Source organism: Carlito syrichta, unplaced genomic scaffold (assembly GCF_000164805.1).
Source record: "Carlito syrichta isolate Samal-C Ts95f unplaced genomic scaffold, Tarsius_syrichta-2.0.1 Scaffold308670, whole genome shotgun sequence".
In the NCBI taxonomy this organism is placed as follows: Eukaryota; Metazoa; Chordata; class Mammalia; order Primates; family Tarsiidae; genus Carlito; species Carlito syrichta.
In genome coordinates, this window is record NW_007252766.1 from 106,232 (window position 1) to 128,041 (window position 21,810).

General features: G+C 36.4%; 1 protein-coding gene across 1 annotated transcript in view; it reads right to left on the minus strand.

Annotated features, from left to right (window-relative positions):
* The window catches only part of LOC103268029, a gene marked incomplete at its 3' end in the record, with an annotated part of 156,403 nt that overhangs the window by 100,745 nt on the left and 33,848 nt on the right, over nucleotides 1–21,810 (minus strand). The window contains exon 5 of the mRNA XM_008065589.2: nucleotides 863–973. Coding sequence (XP_008063780.2) covers nucleotides 863–973 — 111 coding nt within the window. The remainder of the gene's footprint in view (nucleotides 1–862; nucleotides 974–21,810) is intronic.

The window sequence follows — 21,810 nt, forward strand, 5'->3', positions numbered from 1 at the left end:
TGCATTATCAAAGAAGAGTATCCATAATTATGTAAAAAAGATTACTAAAATGTGACTCTTTTTCCAAACTGTATGAGATCAGATTTACTTAATATAATCCAACCAAAAGAACACATTACAACAGATTTAATATGAAAGTAGATGTGAGAATCAAGCTCTCCTTAAAGCAGATGCTGGATTTGAAAAAACATATATACCGTAATACAATCCTACTCTCCTCACTCAATTTATTTTGCTTATGACTTTTTTCTAAAAAATATATTTTTACGTTATTTAACATGTAATTGTCTTATTATTTTAAACCAATGAATAAATAGTTTAGATTTTTCTCAGTTTCAATTTCTAATATGGTAAATATGGTTCATATAATCCATGTAAACAAAAATTTTGGGGGGTTCTATTCTGGTTCATCATTGCTGATATCAATGATGGAAAAAAAAGTAAGCTTTGTTTCTGAAATAAACTTCTGCTACTAACTGTCTTTATTTTTCAATAAAATTTTCTCCTTGTCTATGCTTTTAACAATTATTCTGGCTGAATATAAATTAAAGTGAAGCAAGTAACTCTTAGTTAATTCTCCACCTACCTTCTAGTTCTAAATGTCTCTAAATCAGAAGAGTTGTTAAACTCCTTTGTTTGTAAAAAGAGTTTTGGGCCTTAGCACAGAAGGTCTACAGTAGTCAGCAACAGTGAGGAAGAATAACCACGACTCCCAATTCTGTACTGGATTAGTTTTGTGCTCTCAGTTAAACACATCTCTAAATTAATCCGAATTTTTAAAAACTCTCTATATAAACATTCATGCAACAAGAGGCAGATTATTACTTTATTATAGGCATGGAGGATATTTATTAAAGTTTACCTTTTGAGGTTCCTCAACTTTTATCTGTAATCTTTGCTCTTCTGGTATCTGAGGTGTTTTTACTTGCATCTGAGATGTTCTGACGTATATTTTTCCCATTAAAGAAATATCCTTAAATGGAAAAAAGAAACAAAGTAACACCAATTTTTAAAATCATTAAGGTGCATTATTCCATGCTAGTAAATGCTAGGCAATTAATGCAGTCAATGAGAACTGTATACGAGAAATATAAGCTAGCCAATAACATGCAGTAAATGAGAAATAGAGAAAAACATAAAAATATTGTTGTCTATGCCTTCAATTTCATGGCTTTTTAAATTGTGGGATTCTATAAATATATCATTAGGTTTGATAAGACAATTAGGTCATATTAAATCAGATGCTCTAAAACAATGCTGTTAAATCAGATGCTATCAAACATTGCACAAGAAAGATAAAATAAAAACTAAAATTTAAACCAACCAAGAGCAAGAATGAATATACAAATATACTTAAAACTTCAAATGTACTTAAAACTGCCCTAGATGTGACTGTTAGTCATTTTTACCATTACTAATTCTCACTGCTACTCTCTACTCAATTGAGGTAATAAGATAGCACACTACAGCAACGAGCAATAAGCCAGGAATAAAGTGATCCGGGTTCTGTCCACAGATGAGGTATCAAAAGGTAAGTTATTCTGCTTCCCTTCAGCTCAGTATTATCATCGTCAAAATAAGAATTCAACTACATGACTTTTTTTTTAAAAGATGTGAGGAATAATTCAGAATTACAAGTGGGCATCATACAGGTAAAGTTTGGGCCTTCCTTTGGTCCCCACTCTGCCCGGTTTGAGATCAAGTACCCTTATTGATGTTGTATGCCCCCTCAATCCCAGCAGTATCCCACTGCTGCCAATCCTTTTCTTATAGTATTATGATAAATGTTCAGGGTCCCCTTATGAGTGAGAACACATGTTACTTTGTTCTTGGTTTCTGTGATAGATCACCAAGTATGATAGACTCTAAATCCATCCATGTTGCTGCAAAGTCCATATGCTTGTCCTTCTTTAAGGCTGCATAATATTCCATCGTGTATATGAACCACTTTTTTTTTAATCCAGTGGGCAGCACAGTTGGTTCCATGTTTTTGCTGTTGTGAATAGTGCTGCAATAAACATGCGTGTGCAGGTATCTTTTTTGCAGAATGATTTGCGTTCCTTCAGGTATATTCCCAGTAGGGGGATTGCTGAGTCATATGGAAGGTCAATTTCTAGTTCTTTTAGAAATTGCCACACTGTTTTCTATAGAGGTTGAACTAGTTTGTGTTCCCATCAACAGTGTAGAAGCATTCCTGTTTCACAGCATCCTCTCCAGCATCTATTGTTTTTGTTTTATTAATGATGGCCATTCTTACTGGGTTAGGTGGTATCTCAGTGTGGTTTTGATTTGCATTTCTCTGATGATGAATGAGGCTGAGCACTTTTTCATGTGTCTATTGGCTGCTTGTATATCTTCTTCTGAGAAGTATCTATTCATGTCTTTTGCCCACTTTTTAATGGAGCTGTTTGTTTTTTTCCTTTCGGCATGTTTGAATTCCTTGTAGATCCTGGATGTTTTGCCTTTGTCAAATATACCATTGGCAAATATTTTTTCCCATTCTGTGGGCTGTTTCCCTGCTCTCTTGATGGTTTCTTTTGCTTTGCAGAAGCTATTCAGTTTAATGAGGTCCCATTGTCTATCTTATCTCTTGTGGCATGGACACTTAGGGTTTTGATTGGGAATTGGTTGCCCACTCTGATTTCTATAAGGGTGTCTCCTGCATTTTCTAAGATTCTTATAGTTTGTGGTTTTATGTTTAGGTCTATGATTAATTTGGAGTCGTTTTGAGTATAGTGATAGGTAGGAGTCTTGTTTCAGTCTTCTGCATGTGGTCAGCCAGGTTTCTCAGCATCATTTACTGAATAGGTTCTCCTCTCCCCAGTGGTTGTTATTGGAGGCTTCATCTAAGATGATTTGGTTGAGAAATTGAGGTTTTGCTTCCAGAATCTCTGTCCTGTTCCATTGGTCCATATGCCTGTTCTGGTACCAATACCAGGCTGTTTTCATTATTGCAGCCTTATAATAAAGTTTAAAGTCTAGATGTGTGATACCTCCCACTCTGTTTGTTTTGCTAAGGATTGTTTTGGCTATGTTTATGTTTTCATATAAATTTCCTTATTGTCATTTCCAGATCTGAGAAGAATGGTGTTGGTAATTTAATGGGTATTTCATTGAATCTGTAGGTTGCCTTTGGTAGGATGGATATCTTAACAATATTGATTCTTCCTATCCATGAGCATGGAATATTTTTCCACTTGTTTGTGTCTTCTCGGGTTTTTTTTTGAGCAGCTATTGTGAATGGGATTGTGCTTTTTTTTTTTCTTTTTTTGTTTTTTTGTTTTTTTTTGGTTCTCTGCCTGTTTGTCGTCGGTGTATAAGACAACTGTCTTTGCACATTTATTTTGTACCCCAAGATGCCAAAGTGCTTATCAGTGCCAGGAGTTGTTGACAGATTCTCTTGGATTTTCAAGGAATAAGATTATATCATCAACAAAGAGGGATAACTTAACTTCCTCTTTTCCTGTTTAGATACCCCTGATTTCCTTCTCTTATCTAATTTGCTCTAGCTAGGACTTCCAACACAATGCAACTATATGACTTTTTAAGTCCCCTTTTCCTTTAGACTTTAAGTGATGTCAATAGCAAAATATGAACACCCATTGTGTTTTAAAATTCTTGTTTTTTCACTTTTTCTTTGCTTTAATAAATAAATTAACAAAGGATCCAACTCAGGTCATTGGCTTCTACTTCTTCCCTCTTGTTATAAATACAAAGGGGGACCTAAAAATGAAATTTATTTATTTAAAAAGTGTGTTTATTCTGATATGTTTAAACTTCAGTCACCTTCAAAGTACTTTCTGATGCAGTATACCTATTAAGACACTTTTTTCACTGCTCAAAACAGTTTTTGATCTCAGCAATTTTGATGACTTTTAGTGCTTCTGCCATTTTTTATTTCACCTCTTCCACATCAGAAAAATGTTTCCCTTTGAGGACTTTTTTTATCTGGGGAAACTAAAAAAAGTCTCTTGGGGAGAGATCGGGTGAACTGGGAGACTAGGGCACGGGAGTCTTACCATTTGGGGTCAAAAATTGCTGAACACTGAATGCAGTGTGGACAGGTGCACTGTCATGGTGTCACCTGTTTGCCACAACTCGGGATATTTCTCCCACAAATCATGACACAACCTTCTCATAACTTCCAGATAAAAACTTGGTTGATCATTTGATCTGGAGGAACAAATTTCAAGTGTACACAAGGGGCCTGCCCTCCAAAAGATAATTCCATTTTGGGGCGTGGTCCCACCTCAAAACTGTAAAACAGAACAAAATATATGAACAATTCTTTCGGAATTTGACAACAGGCAGTGCAGAAATGTGTTGACTGAGAGAATGGAAGCAAAGAAAGAGCTACAATTACCCTCCAGATTTCTGCCTGACACAATTTCCAGACCATGGTACTAGAAGGGTACAACAAAACAGATCCCAGGTATTTCACTATGTTGAAGAGACAGGAATCAGATGAGGAGACGACAAAGAGGTTAGAATTTGTAAGGAACAGTATGGAAGCTCCATAAAGAGCTCCAGAAATCTGCGTAGGGTGCTTGAGTCTTTGGCTGAAATTTTCTCATGCAATGTGAAACCCACAAGGCTAGACAAAAAAAAAAAAAAAACTGCCGGGGATGGGGAGGACAATTACCAAGGAGCTGTAAGCCACAATTACAGATCTCACACAAGTCTGAGAATCTTTATGTCTTCCATCAGACATGCAGAATACATGGTACATTCATTATAAAACCCAGAAAGATCTTACACTAGTAATAGTGCCGAATTAGTCTGAAAGTAAAAGCTTCTCTGGACTTTAACAATGCTTTAAAATAATTCTTAGCTGGGTAAGGTGGCTCACATCTGTAATCTCAGCACAAACTAAAACCATGGTTTTCTTGTCAGAACGATGCAAGTCAGAAAACAATAAAGCAACATATTTATAAGTACCATTACTGAAAGAAAATAATTTTCAACATAGAATTAAAAATATCTTTCTCAAGGTGAAATACCTTTTCGGCAAGCAGAAATGTAAAATGATTCATCGCCACCAAAGTTATCCCGCCACCAATCTCATATCATGAGGTCAAAAGACACCACAAAGAACCCCTGGACCACGTGCCTACACCAAGCAAAGAACAGGGAAGCCCTCCCCATTTGACTCAGAACTCTGCATCTCTCCTTTTGCAGCAAAGATTGTATACATACTCACCTCATAAAATTCAGCACACGTCAACTGACCTTTCAGAAAAATTATTTGGAAAAGCAATTAAGGGCTCAAAAATGAAAGTCAAAGTAAAAATAAAGAGGATATACAGTGAAACTTTTAAACATATGTAATAGTATAAATAATCTTTAAATAGCTTTGGTGGTGATAAATATAGAAATGTTAAGGAATTAAGGAATTCTTCAGGAAGAAAGAAAATGATATGAGATTAAAACTTAAATGTGCACAATGGATATAAAAGTAACAGTAACAATATATAAGTAATTATATATTTATATATAATTAAATAAAAGAGACATTTTTCCCTTTTAACAATGTCTTTAAAATATAATTTAAAAATAATAATGTATTGTGATATTTATAACCACATATAGCTATTGTGCCTACATATCAATAGCACAACATCAGGAAAAAGGAAAAAGAAATATACTCCTGTAAGGTTCTTTATACTATAGGTGAAAAGGTATATTTGTTTGCTGGAATAAATTAAATATGCATATTATAAATTCCACATACAGTCACTACAACAGTAAAACAAAAAGGAACAGGTAATAAGTTAATAGCATGGCATGCTAAAAAAAAAAAACCAAAAAACAAAATGGGAAAAAGTCAAGGATAGTTGCTATTTATTGAGGTTTTTTTCTGTGTATGACATACTTTCTTGTTTATTTTCCATATCTCATAAAATATTGTTAAAGAACCCAGGGAACATTTATTCAAGAAAAGTGAACGGATCACATCAAGAACAGTAAATTTTTCAGTGTTTTAACTTGCCCTATTCCCACACACTGCTCTCCAGTTAAGGAGTACTCTTGAAATATGAAGATAACTTTGAAATATTTTATTGACTCTAGTCTATGTGCATGTATAGGTTGGTATGTGCACATGCTCAGAAAATACCTCAAAAACTATACATTTTCACCTCTGACTAACTTTTTTGATGCTCTAGGCAAGGTAGAAGTAAAGTCTAAGACAAGAGTTGTAGATTTCCTGCCTAAGGATTACAGGTATCTCCCAACACAAACACAAAATACTCCTTGGCAAAGGTTGAGAGACATTGGCTGCTTGGATTCAAGGAAATCTGTGTTCAATCATTAGCTGACCACTAAGCTAACCAAACTCCAGTGGCCACATATAACAAATAATACAGTTTTTACAAAATTAGTTCAAGTAAGTCACTAAATTTTTGTAAATGATAATAATTTTAAAAAGCAATAATAAAAATGCAAGAATATATTAGAAAACCATGTAGAGTAAATAAAATGAGTTGAAAAAAGCAGTGAGATAAAAATAAAACAAACTGAATGAAATAGGACTGTTTGAAGAAAAACATGCTGAAATAATACTATTAAGATATTTAAATATTTATGTAATGCGTGCATTATAACATGTTAATGAAGAAAATTAAATTTGGGCAGAAGACAAATGATAAGATTCAAATATAGAGGAAAATGATGCAGAGGGTGAGAGAAGCAAAGGGAAGATGGTGATAAAATCAAGGAGAATCCACTGATGGATAATTGATGTTTCTTAAAACAAAAGTAAATGAACTATAAGCAAAAGTCAGTATTTTGATAGAAAAAGATTGAATTTTTTAAGTGTAGGTAAGTTTAGGCTGAACACAGTGGCTCACATCTATAATCCCAGCACTTTGGGAAGCCGAGGTGGGAGGGTGATCACTTGAGGCCAGGAGTTTTAGACCAGCCTAGGCAAAGTAGTGAAACTTCATCTCTTAAAAAAAAAATCAAAAAATTAGCAGAGTGTGGTGGCAGGCATCTGTAGTCCCAGCTACTCAGGAGGCCGAGGTGGAAGGATCATTGAACCAATGAGGTCAAGGCTGAGATGAGCAATGATCATGCCACTGCACTCCATCTAGCCTGGACAACAGACCCTACCTCAAAAATATAGATACATAAAAATAAATTAAATGCAAATAAGTTTAAAGGGTTCACATTGTCTTGTTCCAGGAAAGAATCCATGAAAACTAATGTACATCTAAACATAGTCTGTAAAATATTTAATTAGAAATATAGCAGGTATCAGTTTATTTTCCCAAGAAAAGGTATTCTGACATATTCTGAAAGCAAATGATGGCTTGGTGAGCAGAGCTCTCAATGATCAACTTGGGCAGGAAATGCAGATAGAATTTCAGGCAGACAATAGTAGAAAGGTATGGTGAACTAGGAAGACAGTAGAATCAATCTCAGACACTGATTCTAAGATGTTTCTATAGACAAGAGATGAAGGAACACTTTTCACAGGTAACTCCATGAAGTCAAGAGACACCACAAAAAACCCCTTGACCATGTACCTACACCGAGTAGAGAACAGGGAAGCCCTCCCCATTTGACTCAGAACTTTGCATATCTCCTTTGCAGTAAAGATCATATACATACTCAGCTCATAAAATTCAGCACACATCAACTGACCTTTCAGAAAAATTATTTGTAAAAGCAATTAAGGGCTCAAAAATGAAAGTTAAAGTAAAAATAAAGATAGCATACAATGAAACTCTTTAAACATATGTAATAGTCTAAATGATTTTTAAGTGTCACAAGAAACTGAATGCAAATATCAGGAATTACATTTTAAAGACATATACACTATAAAAAGTAATCCAAGAAAAAACAGAAAATTTGATCAGCCCAATAACAAAGAAAGAGATTAACTTCTTAATAAAGAAAAATCTCGGACTTCTTAGATGGCTTCATTGGCAAATTCTGCCACACATTTAAAGAATTAACATCAGCCGGGCTTGGTGGCTCAGCCTGTAATCCCGTGCCTTTGGGAGGCTGAGGTGAGTGGATTGCCTGAGCCCGCGGGTTCAAGACCTGCCTGGGCAGCGAGACCTCATCTCTACAATAAATAAAAAAATCAGCCGGGTGTGGTGGCACATGCCTGTAATTCCGGCTACTCGGAAGGCTGAGGCGGAAGGATCGCCGGAGCCCAGCAGGCCGAGGCTGCAGTGGCCGGGAGTGGCCACTGCACACCAGTCTGGGCGACAGAGTGAGACTCCAACTCAAAAAAAAAAAAGAATTAACATCGATCCTTCTCAAACTTTACCCAAAATATGAAGTAGAAGGGACACTTCCTAACTCATTCTCTGAGCCCAGCATGAACTAATACCAAAGCCAGATAAAGATATCACACAAAAAAGAAAACTACAGACCATTTCTCTTATAAATGCAAAATTCCTCAACAAAATACTACGTCAACCAGCAGTAAGTTATAGTGATTATAAGACATAACCAAGTGGGATTTATTCCGTGAATGCAAAGATGGTTCAACATACAAAAATTAATCAATGTAATACACTACATTAATAGAATGAAGTTGGGGGGAACAACACATGATCTCCTCTACTAATGCAGAAAAAGGATTTAACAAAATTTAGTATCCTTTCATCATTTGAAAGGGGAAAAAAACACTCAAGAAATAAAGAAGAGAACTTCCTCCATCTAATAATAAATATTTATTTAAAAACCCAGAGATAACATTATACACATATTAGGTGAACAGACTGAAAGTTTTTCACCTAATAAGAGGAGCAAGACAATAATGCTCGATTTTACCACTTCCATTCAATATAGTATTAGGAGTTGTATTCAGAGCAATAAGGCAAAGAAAAGAAATAAAATACATCCAAAATGGACAAGAAGAAGTAAAACTATCTTTATTTTCAAATGATATTATCATACATAAAGAGAATCATAAAGAATACCAAAAAAACCATTAGAGCTAATAAACTAATTCACCAAAGTTGCAGGGTACAAGATAAGGAAGGAAGGAAGGAAGGAAGGAAGGAAGGAAGGAAGGAAGGAAGGAAGGAAGGAAGGAAGATGGCATACAACGCAACTCTTTAAACATATAATAGTCCAAATAATTTTTAAACAGCACAGGAAACTTTACATTTCCCTATTTCAAAAGTTACTATCAAACTATATAATCAAAACAGTGTGGTACTAGCCACAGGATAAACATCTAGACCAATGTAATAGAAGTGACAGTCCAACAATCACTTGAAAAGATGATCCACATCTTTAGCCATTGGGGAAATCAAAACCAAAATCACCACGAGAAACCACATTGCACCCACTGTAATAACTGCAATTTAAAACAACAATAATAACAGAAAATAACAAGAGTTGGTCAGGATGTGAAGAAAGTGGAACCTTTGAACACTGCTGGTGAGAATGTAAAATGGTGCAGCCACTGAGGAAAAGTTTGGTGGCTCCTCAAAACCTTAAACATAGTTACCATTTGACCCAGCAAGTACACTTGGAGGAATATGTTCAAAAGAATTAAAAGCAGGTTTTGAAGCAAATACTGGTACACAAATGTTCACAGTAGCACTATTTGCAATAGCCAAAAGGTGTAAAAAAATCCAAATGTCCATTAGTTAACGAGGGAATAAACAAAATTTGGTAGATCCATACAATGCAATACCATTCAACCAAAAAAAGAAAGAAAGTTCTGATACATGCTAAAATGTGGATGAACCTTGAAAATATGATGCTAATTGAAAGAAGCCAGGCACCAAAAGTCATATACTGTATGATTTCATTTATATGAAACATCCAGAATAGTTAATTCCATAGAGACAGAAAGTTAGCCATTGGTTGCCAGGGTCTGGGAGGAGGGGGAATGGGGAGTGATTGCTTAATGTGGGGGAGTGTCCTTTTGGAGAATTGAAATGAAAAAAAATTGTTTTGAGTCAAAAATAGATTTTTTAAAAAGAAATGGCTTTGGAAATAGATGAAGGTAATGCTTGCTCAATATTCTAAATGTTGATACTATCCAATTGTGTATTTGAAGATAGCTAATTCTATATTATGTGATTTTCATCCCCATTAAAAAAAAGTAATTGGGTGTGATGAGCACTTGAAAATAGCAGGTGTCCAACAAATATCACTTCTCTGCATCTTAGACATTTTTAACTAATATAAAAGTAAAATATATGCTTGATAGGTATAATACATTGCCCAATGACAAAAAGATTTATTTTTGTTTGCCTGTATGCTAAAAAAGTCAGGAAAATAAAATTCCCATTTGACATTTTTAAAAGACATGAAATTTTTTAAAAAGTTTTATTGTCAACAATAGTTGTGTTAGTGGTTGATCTTAATTTTTAAAACTAAGATGCACAAATGGATGTGAAGGTAACAGGTGAGAGTAAACAAAAATGTACTTCATTCAACATTATGAAATCCATTAATTTATAAGTCAAATAAAAAGTAATTATCTTTATAGTACTCTCAAGTGAAAATCACATGAACAGTGATATGATAAAGTGTTGAGCACACACACTCTACTTTTGGTTTCAGATCTTGACTCAGTCACTTTAGAGCAATCTCGAGCAAATTATTCAATCTCTCAGTTTTATAAAATAGAGATAATAATAGTGCACACCCCATATGTTTACTGTGAAGAATAAATAAGATAATACATGCAAACAGAAAATGTCAAACGTAAAAAGGGTTGTTGTTCACATTAAAATAAAAATAAGAATGGCTATTATTACGATCATACTTTGACATTATACTGGAAATTGTAGCAGAAAACAGAAATCAAACATATAAGAAACAAATTTACCACATCGCTGTTATTCGAAGAGGCTATAAATATATACCTTAAAACCCCAAAATAATCTATTTAACAGAAAATCAATTCACAAAAACCAAATTTGGAAATTTAGAAAATGACAAAGTAACAAAATCACAAAAGCAACAACCAAAAAAACCCCTACTAAAACAGTACCTTAAGAAAAGTGAGGAAAACTTAAAATTCACTAAGATATAAAAGTTGATTTGAATCAGAAATCTTGGATTTGAGACTAAGAAAAAATTTGTTTAATATTTAAGTAATAAAATTACTATTTTGTCTAACGTATATTAACTCTACTTGTCTTCCTGAGTTGTAAACTATAACTAATAGTATATTTGTACATCTTTCACAGGGACTGGCAAAATATTAAACACATTTTTAAAATTCTATAAATTACTGAAAACTTATAAAGTGGTGCGCAGTCCTGCTTCACAATCCTGGATATATTTTTCATATGTTTTGCAGAGCAGTTTCCACCAGTGGCACCTAACTTAGAATCAACAATTTCAGAGCTGGAAGGAACTTGAAGGATCAGTAAAATCTGAAGGAAGCCCAAATTTCAGACACCGAAACCAGAACTTTGAGCCTTCCAGGGTATTGTGTAGTATTCAAAACAAACAAAGCACATGGTCTTTCCCTAAACTGCTTCAAGCAGATTGACCAGCAACAGAAGCAGCAGTGTTCCCCTGTCCTGTTAGGCAGGCCCAGTATTTTTTCAATCATCATTAAAAGAAGGGGTAGGAGGAGTAACTGTCCCCCACTCTTTGTCATGTAATTCAGGTCCTCCCCAAATAACACCGGCCACAATGGCACAGCCAAAAGAGCATTTCTAACCTATACCCTTTGACGGTTTTATCAATACTTATTTAAGGCACACTGCCTTTAAATAACTTACTGTGAAGTTCAAGTTTCAGAAAGAAGAAGAGAAAAGGCATTGTATGTACCTAAACAAATGCTTGTCCATACAGGTTAATTTCTTGAGAAACTGCCCTGATTTGCATTGACTTTCCCTTGCTTCCTTCAGGCAAAGCCTGATGGCATCAGCCTGTGGAATCCTGCTCGGAGGCACAAGAATGTGTCAGTGCTGCTTTGCATTCATTCTTACCACTTTTGACTTTTTTTTATTAAACATTTTATATGATTGTTCTGGGTGAATGGACCATGTATTCAGTAGAAGTGTCAGTTCTGAAAAATGTGATTTGAAAAACAGCAGAATTGTAACGGCTGCCATATAAATTTACACATAAAAATTGTTATAGGCCAGGCTCGGTGGCTCAGCCTATAATCCCAGCACTTTGGGAGGCCAAGGCGAGTGGATTGCCTGAGCCTGCAGGTTCGAGACCAGCCCGGGCAACTTGGCGAGACCTCGTCTCTACAATAAATCCAAAATTGGCCAGGCATAGTAGCGCACACCTGTAGTTCTGGCTACTTGGAAGGCTGAGAAGGAAGGATCACCAGAGCCCAACAGATTGACGCTGGGGTGGCTGTGAGTGTGCCACTGCACTCCAACCTGAGCGACAGAGTGAGACTCCAATTTAAAAAAAAAATTGTTATAGGCACTGTTTATAACTAAATATGTATGGCATCTTTTCCACAAAGTTCTATCAGAATACAGCCTATTACTTAAGTCTGTTCAAATTTTACAATATTTCCAGAAACACTGGAAATCAAAATCCAAAATCACTGCATTTCAAGTAAGATTTACATTTTTTATAATATCATTTTTCTTATAGGTACCCTATACCATAAAACTATACAGTGCTTTTAGAATAAATTATTGAGGCATTCATGAAAGCTTGTTTAAATCAGGTCACCTAAAACACATGAAATCAGAAAAATATTGCCAAAATATGATAAAGTCTATAGTTGGGCAATGTACCATCCTTTACTCTTTGACATTCATCCTGGAAAAGACAACACAAAAGGAACTGATGGTCTCCTGCCAACAACCAGAAGCAAACCGCCATTCTTGTGAATGAGGCATCCTGGAAGTAAATCCTTCAGTGCCCAGACAAGACCCTGACGGCAACCCCCTGAGAGACCTGGGGCAGAATTACATAGCCAAGTTGCTCCTTGACTCCTGACCCACAAAAACTGTGTGAAATAATAAATGTTCACTGATTGAAAATGCTAAGTTTTTGAGTGATTTACTGCACAGAAATGAATAACTAAAAAAGGCTCTAAAAGAAAACTTCTAACTTTTCAGATATTTCACGGTATTTCCTAGGGAATCTAAGATCCCAAAATCACATGATTTTTATTTTTCAATTAAGTATGTATTTTCATACTTTAGCTGTTATTGCATAATTTTTTTTAGCCTTTTAAAAAGATATATATTGCTTTAGAAAATCCATCCGAAAGTAAAGTAGTTTGTACTAGATCCTTAAGCTAAACGCAAAGTATGTGTGTTGACAATATATACTGGGTGATACTTAATACTCCCTCCTTTGTCCCACATAATTATCCCATACATCATGAAATATTATCATCTAACATTTCACTATATTTGTCAGCAACTTTGAAAGACACATTCTATGCACCATTGCTATAGTATTTGTAAAATCTATGGAATTACAGAGAATTAAAGAGCTTTCCAGAAACAGAATTTGTAATACCAAAACCATACCAAAAACATGATTCTTTGTCCTATTATTAAACAAAGTCAATAAAGGAAATTCTCAGGGACCCATCAGAGACACAAATCTATATATAATAATATCTAACCTAAGTTTATATTTTAGGCAATATATATATACCTTCCCTAGTTAAGATAAAGAACAATTTATTAATATTACCCATAAAAGAGCATCAATAATATCTCTCCTCTATACTAAATTCCATCTTCTCCAAACTTTCCTCACATGGATATAGGAGAAGGAATGATGAATTTTCAGAAGAATCCATAAGCATATTCTCTTAAGCCTCCTAATATCACACATGATTTAATAACATAAATAAATACTTCAGTAATAAAATTCAGAATCCCAAGAGTAAGCATATTTTTATTTACATCATTCAACAAATATTTATTTATAGAGTGACTACTAAGTTCAAAGAATTATATGATGTGATGTGACGGATAAAAAGGCAAAAGATAAATAATCTTGCCTCCAGGTTGTTTATGGTCTTATAAGACAAATCCATCCTACTAAAAATAAAAAGACAAATAAGACTTGATTCTGATCACTTAGCTAGTCACAGCTTAGATGAACATATATATTGGTGTGTATATAAATAACAATAATACATGTCATAAGAGAGGCACAAAGTAAATTTGTACCATGAAGTTGGGGCAAGGAGGGGGAGATTAGATTTGGAATAGAAGGCAGCAGTTCCTTGAAATGGTTCTTAACAGAAAAGTAGGAACTAAATGGGCATTCAAAGTGAAGAAGGGCCCCTTGGGCTGATTTTCAGGTCCTTTCTCTTCCCCTGAGGCGGGTAAACGCACGCCACTTACTGGATTCAAACAGGGCCAGTATCTTCACATTAGAGCCCTCAGTCCCTACCCCTAGCTCTACTTCCAAGGACTGATTATGTATCCTGTGGTTGTGTGTGCTTACTTGGTTCTCTAAGGTGGTTTTGCTGACAGCCAGATTCTAATTTAAAAGCAAAATCACTCTATTCATTTTATTATATAAAATTGTGGGAACTTGTACCACACGATCCACATCCTTAATTTTCCTACTCTCACTTTGCTAATTTTTGAAGCAAGAAAGCCAATCTCTGGACAGAAGCAATGAACTTATTCAAGTTATAAAGGGATTCAGCCAAGGTTCTCAGCTGAGAGCATCAGAAACACGCTCTTATGTAAAAAGGCATTGAAATGGACTTATAGAATCAGCGGAAAAAGTACCAACAAAGTCACAGAACCAAGAAGCAGAAAGCATCACAAAAGTCTTAGTAAGAATAGACCCACCAGAGTTACTCATGATGCAATGGACTACAATGAATCTTTACCATCCCTTTCATAAATGGCATGGTGTGTTCAGGAAATTTTTAAAATCCAGTGGATGGCTGGTGGAGTAAATTGCAATAATGGTCTCAATCCTTTATTTCTCACTTTATTCACACCTTTTGCCATGTGACTTTGCAATTTTCCCATCAAGAGGCAAGGATAATTTTCCTTCCTTCTGACTCTGGATTTATCTATGTAACTCACTTTAGACAATAAAATGGTGCAGAAGTGATGATGTGCCAATTCCAAGCCTAGGACTCTAGAGGTCTTGCATGTTGTTCTCAAACTTCTACTGTGACAATGAGAAGCACATGCCTGTTCAAACTATTGGTTCTAGAGAAAAAATAGGAACAGATATGGTTGGTCTAAATGTGCCATATGGAACAGAGGTGACCCAGGTAAAGTTTCTAGCCAGAACAGAGGCCAGCTGAGATTAACTGACCCTAGCCAATCCACAGATGGAAAAGTCATAATAATATTGTTTAAAGTCACTGAGTCTTAGAAGTTGTTTCGTCACGCAGCATTAGCTGACTAATAAATAAATTAATTAAAAGACAAAAGAAAAAATAAGGCAAAGGTCAAATTATGAAGAAACCTTTATGCTATTTATGGTCTGAGCTTAGACTCCATCTTGCAGTCAGTAGGGATCCAGCCAAATTTTTAGTGAGAAAATAAATGAATATTAGAATCTGGTGAATTAACTTTAGTGGAGGTAAGAACTGGAAGTTGACAGTGTAAGGATCAACTGATGAAAGCCTAACTTAGAACACAGACAGTAGAAATAAGGAGAAGGTTTAAAAGAATAGCCCTTATTAATTCTCTTTCTCCATTTCTTAAAGATATTCCTTGAAGATATTCAAAGGAAAAGATTAGTAAAAATAATTATCAAGTTTTTGAACTATAGGGAGCCCCATCTTGAGTCTAAATGGGATTCAGACATGTTTGTGTATGTCTGGCAAGATCTAATGGAACAGACTTTGCAAAATCTCATTTGCATGGGTATGGAAAGCCCCTCAGGAAAACATCCCACCAAAATGAAGAAGTTAGACATGACAAGCAGAACCCCACAAGAAAGCCTTGCTTTTCTAAGAAAAGAGGCCATTCTGTCTTTCAGGCTTGTTTCCTTTCAGCCCAATGAAACTCATATCTGATGTATAATAGGTATTTGTTGGCAACAAGGGGTTGGGGGACCAGAATATGAGGACACAGGTTTTATAAATAACCAATGAATATATTATTAACTTAATACTGTCCCACTAAGAGATGAAGAAGGGCCAGGCTCGGTGGCTCAGACAGTAATCCCAGCACTTTGGGAGGCCGAGGCGAGTGGATTGCCTGAGCCCGCGGGTTGGAGACCAGCGTGGACAACTTGGCAAGACCTCATCTCTACAATAAATAAAAAATTAGCTGGGCATGGCAGCAACTACTTGGAAGGCTGAGGCGGAAGGATTGCTGGAGCCCAGTAGGTCAACGATGGGGCGGCCGTGAGCGTGCCACTGCACTCCAGCCTGGGTGATGGACTGAGACTCCAGCTCAAAAAAAGGTGGGGGATGAAGAGGAGTCTTCCTCCTACCCACTTGCCCTGTTCCAAACAAGACTGACTTACCCACAGACTCAGTAAGCACAGGGCCTATGGCCAATGATACCTAAAGAGTCCACAGAAATGCTTCAATTTTCTTTTAAAATCAGAAGAAAAAAATAAATATAGTAATAATGAATATGTGATAATGAAATCAATGTGGATTATATTTATTTTTATACCAATATAGATGTAAAATATATTTGAAAAATTGTTTTAGAGTGGAAGGGTCCTCCCAAAGGCAAAAGGGTATAGGGCCCACCAAAGCCAAAATGCAGCTCTGGCCCCAAGGCATGGTGTAACTCTGGAAAACCCCAAATCACTGGTGAACATTACCAGGACAGGGGTTGGGTAATTGTCCTTCCCCTCTAGATCCCCTCCAAAAACATGGGTAGCCAATTATAAAGGGAGAGGGGTGGATTTAGTAGACAGGTTTTGAGGGAATCTTTCCTTACTTCCTATCTCCTCTCCTCAGAGAATTTCTGCCTGATGACAAGGCATTCCAGAGCAGTTTGACAAGAGAGCCACCACCCAAGTGAAGCCAGAAATCTCTTTGGTGGTCTGAGTAGGCATTCTGCCTGCCTTGCCCTAGGAAATTGCTGTGTGTGGTGACAGACCTGGAGAATTAAGACTACTGAAACTGCACTCAATTCAGTGGCATTCACCTTTTTATAAGCAGCAGGACTTATCTGTCAAACAAACACATACTTGGAGGCCCAGCGTATAAGCAGATCAAAGGGGAATGCTGCAGTTAGGTGAGAGCTGATGGAAGGTGCTGGAAGGACCAGAGCCCTGCCCACCCATTCCTGTCTTCACCCCTCCACAGGACACAAGGACTCTCTGGGACCCTGAAAATCACTGCCCTTGTTAAGTTACAGTGTAAGACAATATGTCCGTGTAATGAATACATGTATATCCCCTGAATCTAAAATTTAAAAAATTAAAAATAAATAAAAATACATTTTTTAAAAAAAGTTACAGTATAAGATAGATAAATGATTTAAAAACAAATTTTACACTTAGAACCCATTTCATGTGTAGATTGTTTGGTAATCATATATTCATTTAGCTCCCATAGAGTCTACTCTTTATGCTGTGGGTAGAGGAAGTAAAAGAAGAAATCTAAATCGAGGCCTTGGCATGTGCATGAGATGATAAGTTTGATTTGCCTACTACCTGGGTCAATCTCAGTTCCTGGTGCAGTCTTGGAGTATGAGCATCTCATTACAAGGTGTGTGGCTCTGGTTTTAAGGAGATATTCAGTTCCCATACATTAAGTAGCCAATTCACCTTAGGTTCAGCTTGGCTCTGTTGGGCTTGCTTATGTTTGTCTCACGCGGCCCCTTTTCCTTTAAGATGCTCAAGGTTAACTTTGTCTGTTCATCATTTTCCAATTAAGTACTGATTTAGGAACCCGATTCCCTATTACATAAAACCCCATGTAATATTTTGTCATAGCAGTTCTCTGAACTTCTAAGACAGACAACAGTGACACAAATGCCATTGTTTGCTCAAACCTTTGTCTATGTTAATATCCTAAACAACATGTCTAAAGTCATTGGCATAACTAATAATGTAAAAAAGTTTGAATTTGATAGTATGAGTAGGAGAATTGGGTGAATTTAAGATAAACACTTCAAATTCACGTATGAATCTTGATAATTTGTCATCACAAGTAATATTTCAAAGAAAATAAATCTGTGCAATACAACGATTACCATTTTGTGAGTCTCAGACCCAAGTTTTAGGGTGGAATCTCGAGTTATTCTCAAAAAGTCATTTGAGTTTCCATAATCATTTCATTTTTGCATACATCTCAAAGTGAAGGTGAAATGAAGACTTTTTCAGACATCAGTACAATCCAGAGCTTTTTCAAAAACAGAAAACCGGAAGACCAGACAAACCCAAAATGCCCCCACCAAGCCCCCATCTCCTCACACACATTTTCTTTTTTGTTGTTGTTGTTGAGTTGGAGTCTCACTCTGTTGCCCAGACTGGAGTGCAGTGGTTGCTCCCAGGCACTGCAGCCTCGCCTACTGGGCTCCAGCGATCCTTCCGCCTCAGCCTTCCAAGTGGCTGGAACTACAGGCGTGCGCTACCACGCCCAGCTAATTTATTTGATTTATTGTAGAGATGAGGTCTCACCAAGTTGCCCAGGCGGGTCTTGTACCCGCAGGCTCAGGCAATCCACTCACATTTTCAAGTCATAGCAGCCAATGTCTTCATGTTCTGACTTTTGTTCAAAAGAGAAAAACCTGATCCCATAAAATGAGTGACAGACTCTTTCACGATACAGTGTAAAGGTTGACAAGAAGGAGCCCACAGATCAAATCTGGCCTACTGCCTGGTTTTGTTTGGCCAATGAACTGAGCATAGTTTTCATATTTTAATGGTTTTTAAAAAATATATTCGAATAATATTTCATATCCAGAAAAAATTATATGAAATTTAAATTTCAGTATCCATTAATAATGTTTTGAATTTCATCAATAAAAAATTTGTGGAAATCTGATTTCTCTTGATTTTTGCCTCCTAGTCCACAGAGCTTAAACTATTTAAATCTGGCCACCCCAGATGTAAATGGTAGGTTATTTTTAAAAAGCAGCATTCTGTGGAATAAGTGAATCTCTAAGGGGAACCAAAGGAATAAATTTTTCTCTCCAGAATGTCAGACAAAACAAATGTTTCTAGGGGTCAATTGTCTCCTTATGTAGAGTTACATGGGTTATACTGATTTTATCACTCTGTCACATACCAGATTGCCTGAAAAAAAGATAAATTGGCATCTTCCTCTAAAATTAATTTAATTCAGAGTTTGGGCATAAGAATTAAGCAACTACTCTACTCTTCCCCTCTGCTTTAATTTGGTTAGGTTTTCATTAATCAAAATAATATTTTGCTAAATTGTTATCTTTGGAAAATCTACTTAACAACAGTACATTAAATAATTTTCAATTCATGAGGTGTACCAATAAACTTTTAAAAAATAGATTGCTCATACCATTAAATTTGGAATACTTAGTCTCCCAAAAGCACCAGTCCCTCTCTTGGTCCTTGCCTCTCACTTGGGAATTCACTTCCCAAATACTCTCCTGGGTAGTTTCCCAGGTAGCACAGGCAGTTGATAAGCAAAATATTTTTTGTTTTGTTTGAGGGAGTATTTTTTTTTCAATAGAAAGCTACCAAAGTTTCCATCTTTTGAAAACCATTTTTTATTGAAATGCCACTCTTCCTTAAACATTCACTCAAAATGTACGCTTCCCACAGCACATTACTTGTACTTCTACTTAGCATATATGCCATTAGAATGTGCTTTTAGAATGAATCATCCCTAGTTCCTCACAAATTTCAAGAAGCTGGTTCTCTTCTCATGTTCCCCATCTCCAAAATCCCAAGGAACCAACCACAAATGCCAGAAAAGAGGAGCCATCATTGATGTCTCTCCTCTCCTTTATCTCCCAAATCCAATTCAGCACGAAATCCTTAAATTTGCTGCCCAAATGCCTCTGGAATTCCCACTGTAGCCTCTTACCTATTATAACCCATACCTCTCTAGTGTTACCCTGACTCTAACACTACAGTCAGGGTAATCCTCTCTAATCAAACTCTGATCAACACAAACACACACATACACACTGACATCCCTGTCTAGATTAACCAACCACAGCATAGGCTATCACAGCACGATTTGGCTTACACAATTTTTTAGAGTTTGAAGCCTCTCTCTCCCACCAGATGGTAAGGACAGAGATTGTACCATACTACCTGGCACACAGTGGCTGCTCAAATATATTTTACGTGTGGATGCATGTAGGGCCACATTTTTTTTTTTTTTTGAGTCGGAGTCTCACTCTGTCACCCAGCCACTGCAGCCTTGACCTGCTGGGCTCTGGTAATCCTTCTGCCTCAGCCTTCCAAGGAGCAGGAACTACAGGCGCGCGCTACCACGCCCGGCTAATTTTTTGATTTATTGTAGAGACGAGGTCTCACCAAGTTGCCCAGGCGGGTCTCGAACCCGCAGGCTCAGGCAATCCACTCACCCTGGCCTCCCAAAGTGCGGGATTACAGGCTGAGCCACCAAGCCCGGCCTGTAGGGTCACATTTTATTCTTCTTCACATTCCCAAGGTTATCTACCACTTTAAAGGAGTCCATTTTAGTAGTGTAATACTTACTTCTGTGATTTTTAGACTATCTTTTGGAATTGCCTTCAAAGGTAGCTTGCTATTCACCAAAAAAAAAAAAGTTTTTCTTCATTTCTACACCTGGACTTTTGAAACGAGATCGTTTCACTTCAATCAAAGGGTTTATCCATTTTATTCACAAGACATTGCTCTGGTTAACATTTGGTTGCTGCCAAAAAACTCCAACCCACCCCAAAGGCTAGATACTTGACAAGAGATTAGCAAAAGAATGTACTATGGGATATGAAAGGTACAATTATTGAGCACTTACAATGTGCCTGGCATTGACAAACACGTTGTAAACTGTATTTAGTCCTTCCTACACCCCCCCCCGTAGTAGTTGCTACTATTATTCCAACTTTACAGATCTTTTTTAAAAGCTGAAGTTCAAAGAGATGGCTAAGAGCTTAAAGATGTGCAGTAATTTACTACAAAGGGGAGTGAGTTTGTAACAAAGTCTCTTATTAATGTCCACAAATGAAATATTGGGTGATAACAACAAACAGACACTCACATAAAAAGCACAATCCCATCAACAATAGCCAGAAAAAAAAAATCAAATACCTTGGCATCTTCCTAACCAGAGACGTGAAAGACCTTTACAACGAAAACTACAAACACTGTTCAAAGAAATCAAAGATGACACAAACAAATGGAAAAATATTCCATGCTCATGGATTGGAAGAATCAACATTGTTAAGATGTCCATCCTACCCAAGGCAACCTACAGATTTAATGCAATACCCATTAAATTACCAACAGCATTCTTCTCAGACCCAGAAACGACAATACAGGAATTCATATGGAAACATAAATGACCACAAATCATCAAAACAATCCTCAGCAAAAAAAGTAGAGCAGGAGGTATCACACTCCCAGACTTTAAACTCTATTAGAAAGCTACAATAATCAAAACAGCCTGGTATTGGTACAAGAACAAACATATAGACCAATGAAACAGGATAGAGATTCCAGAAGCAAAACTTCAATTTCTCAACCAACTCATCTTCGACAAAGCCTCCAACAACAACCACTGGGGAGAGGAGAACCTATTCAGTAAATGGTGCTGGGAAAACTGGCTGACCACATGCGGAAGATTAAAATATGACTCCTACCTATCACCATATACAAAAAGCAACTCTAAATGGATCAAAGACCTAAGTGTAAAACCTCAAGCTATAAGAACCTTAGAAACTGTGAGAGACACCTTTATGGAAATTGGAACTGGCAACCAATTCCTGATCAAAACCCCAAGTGCCCATGCCATAAGAGATA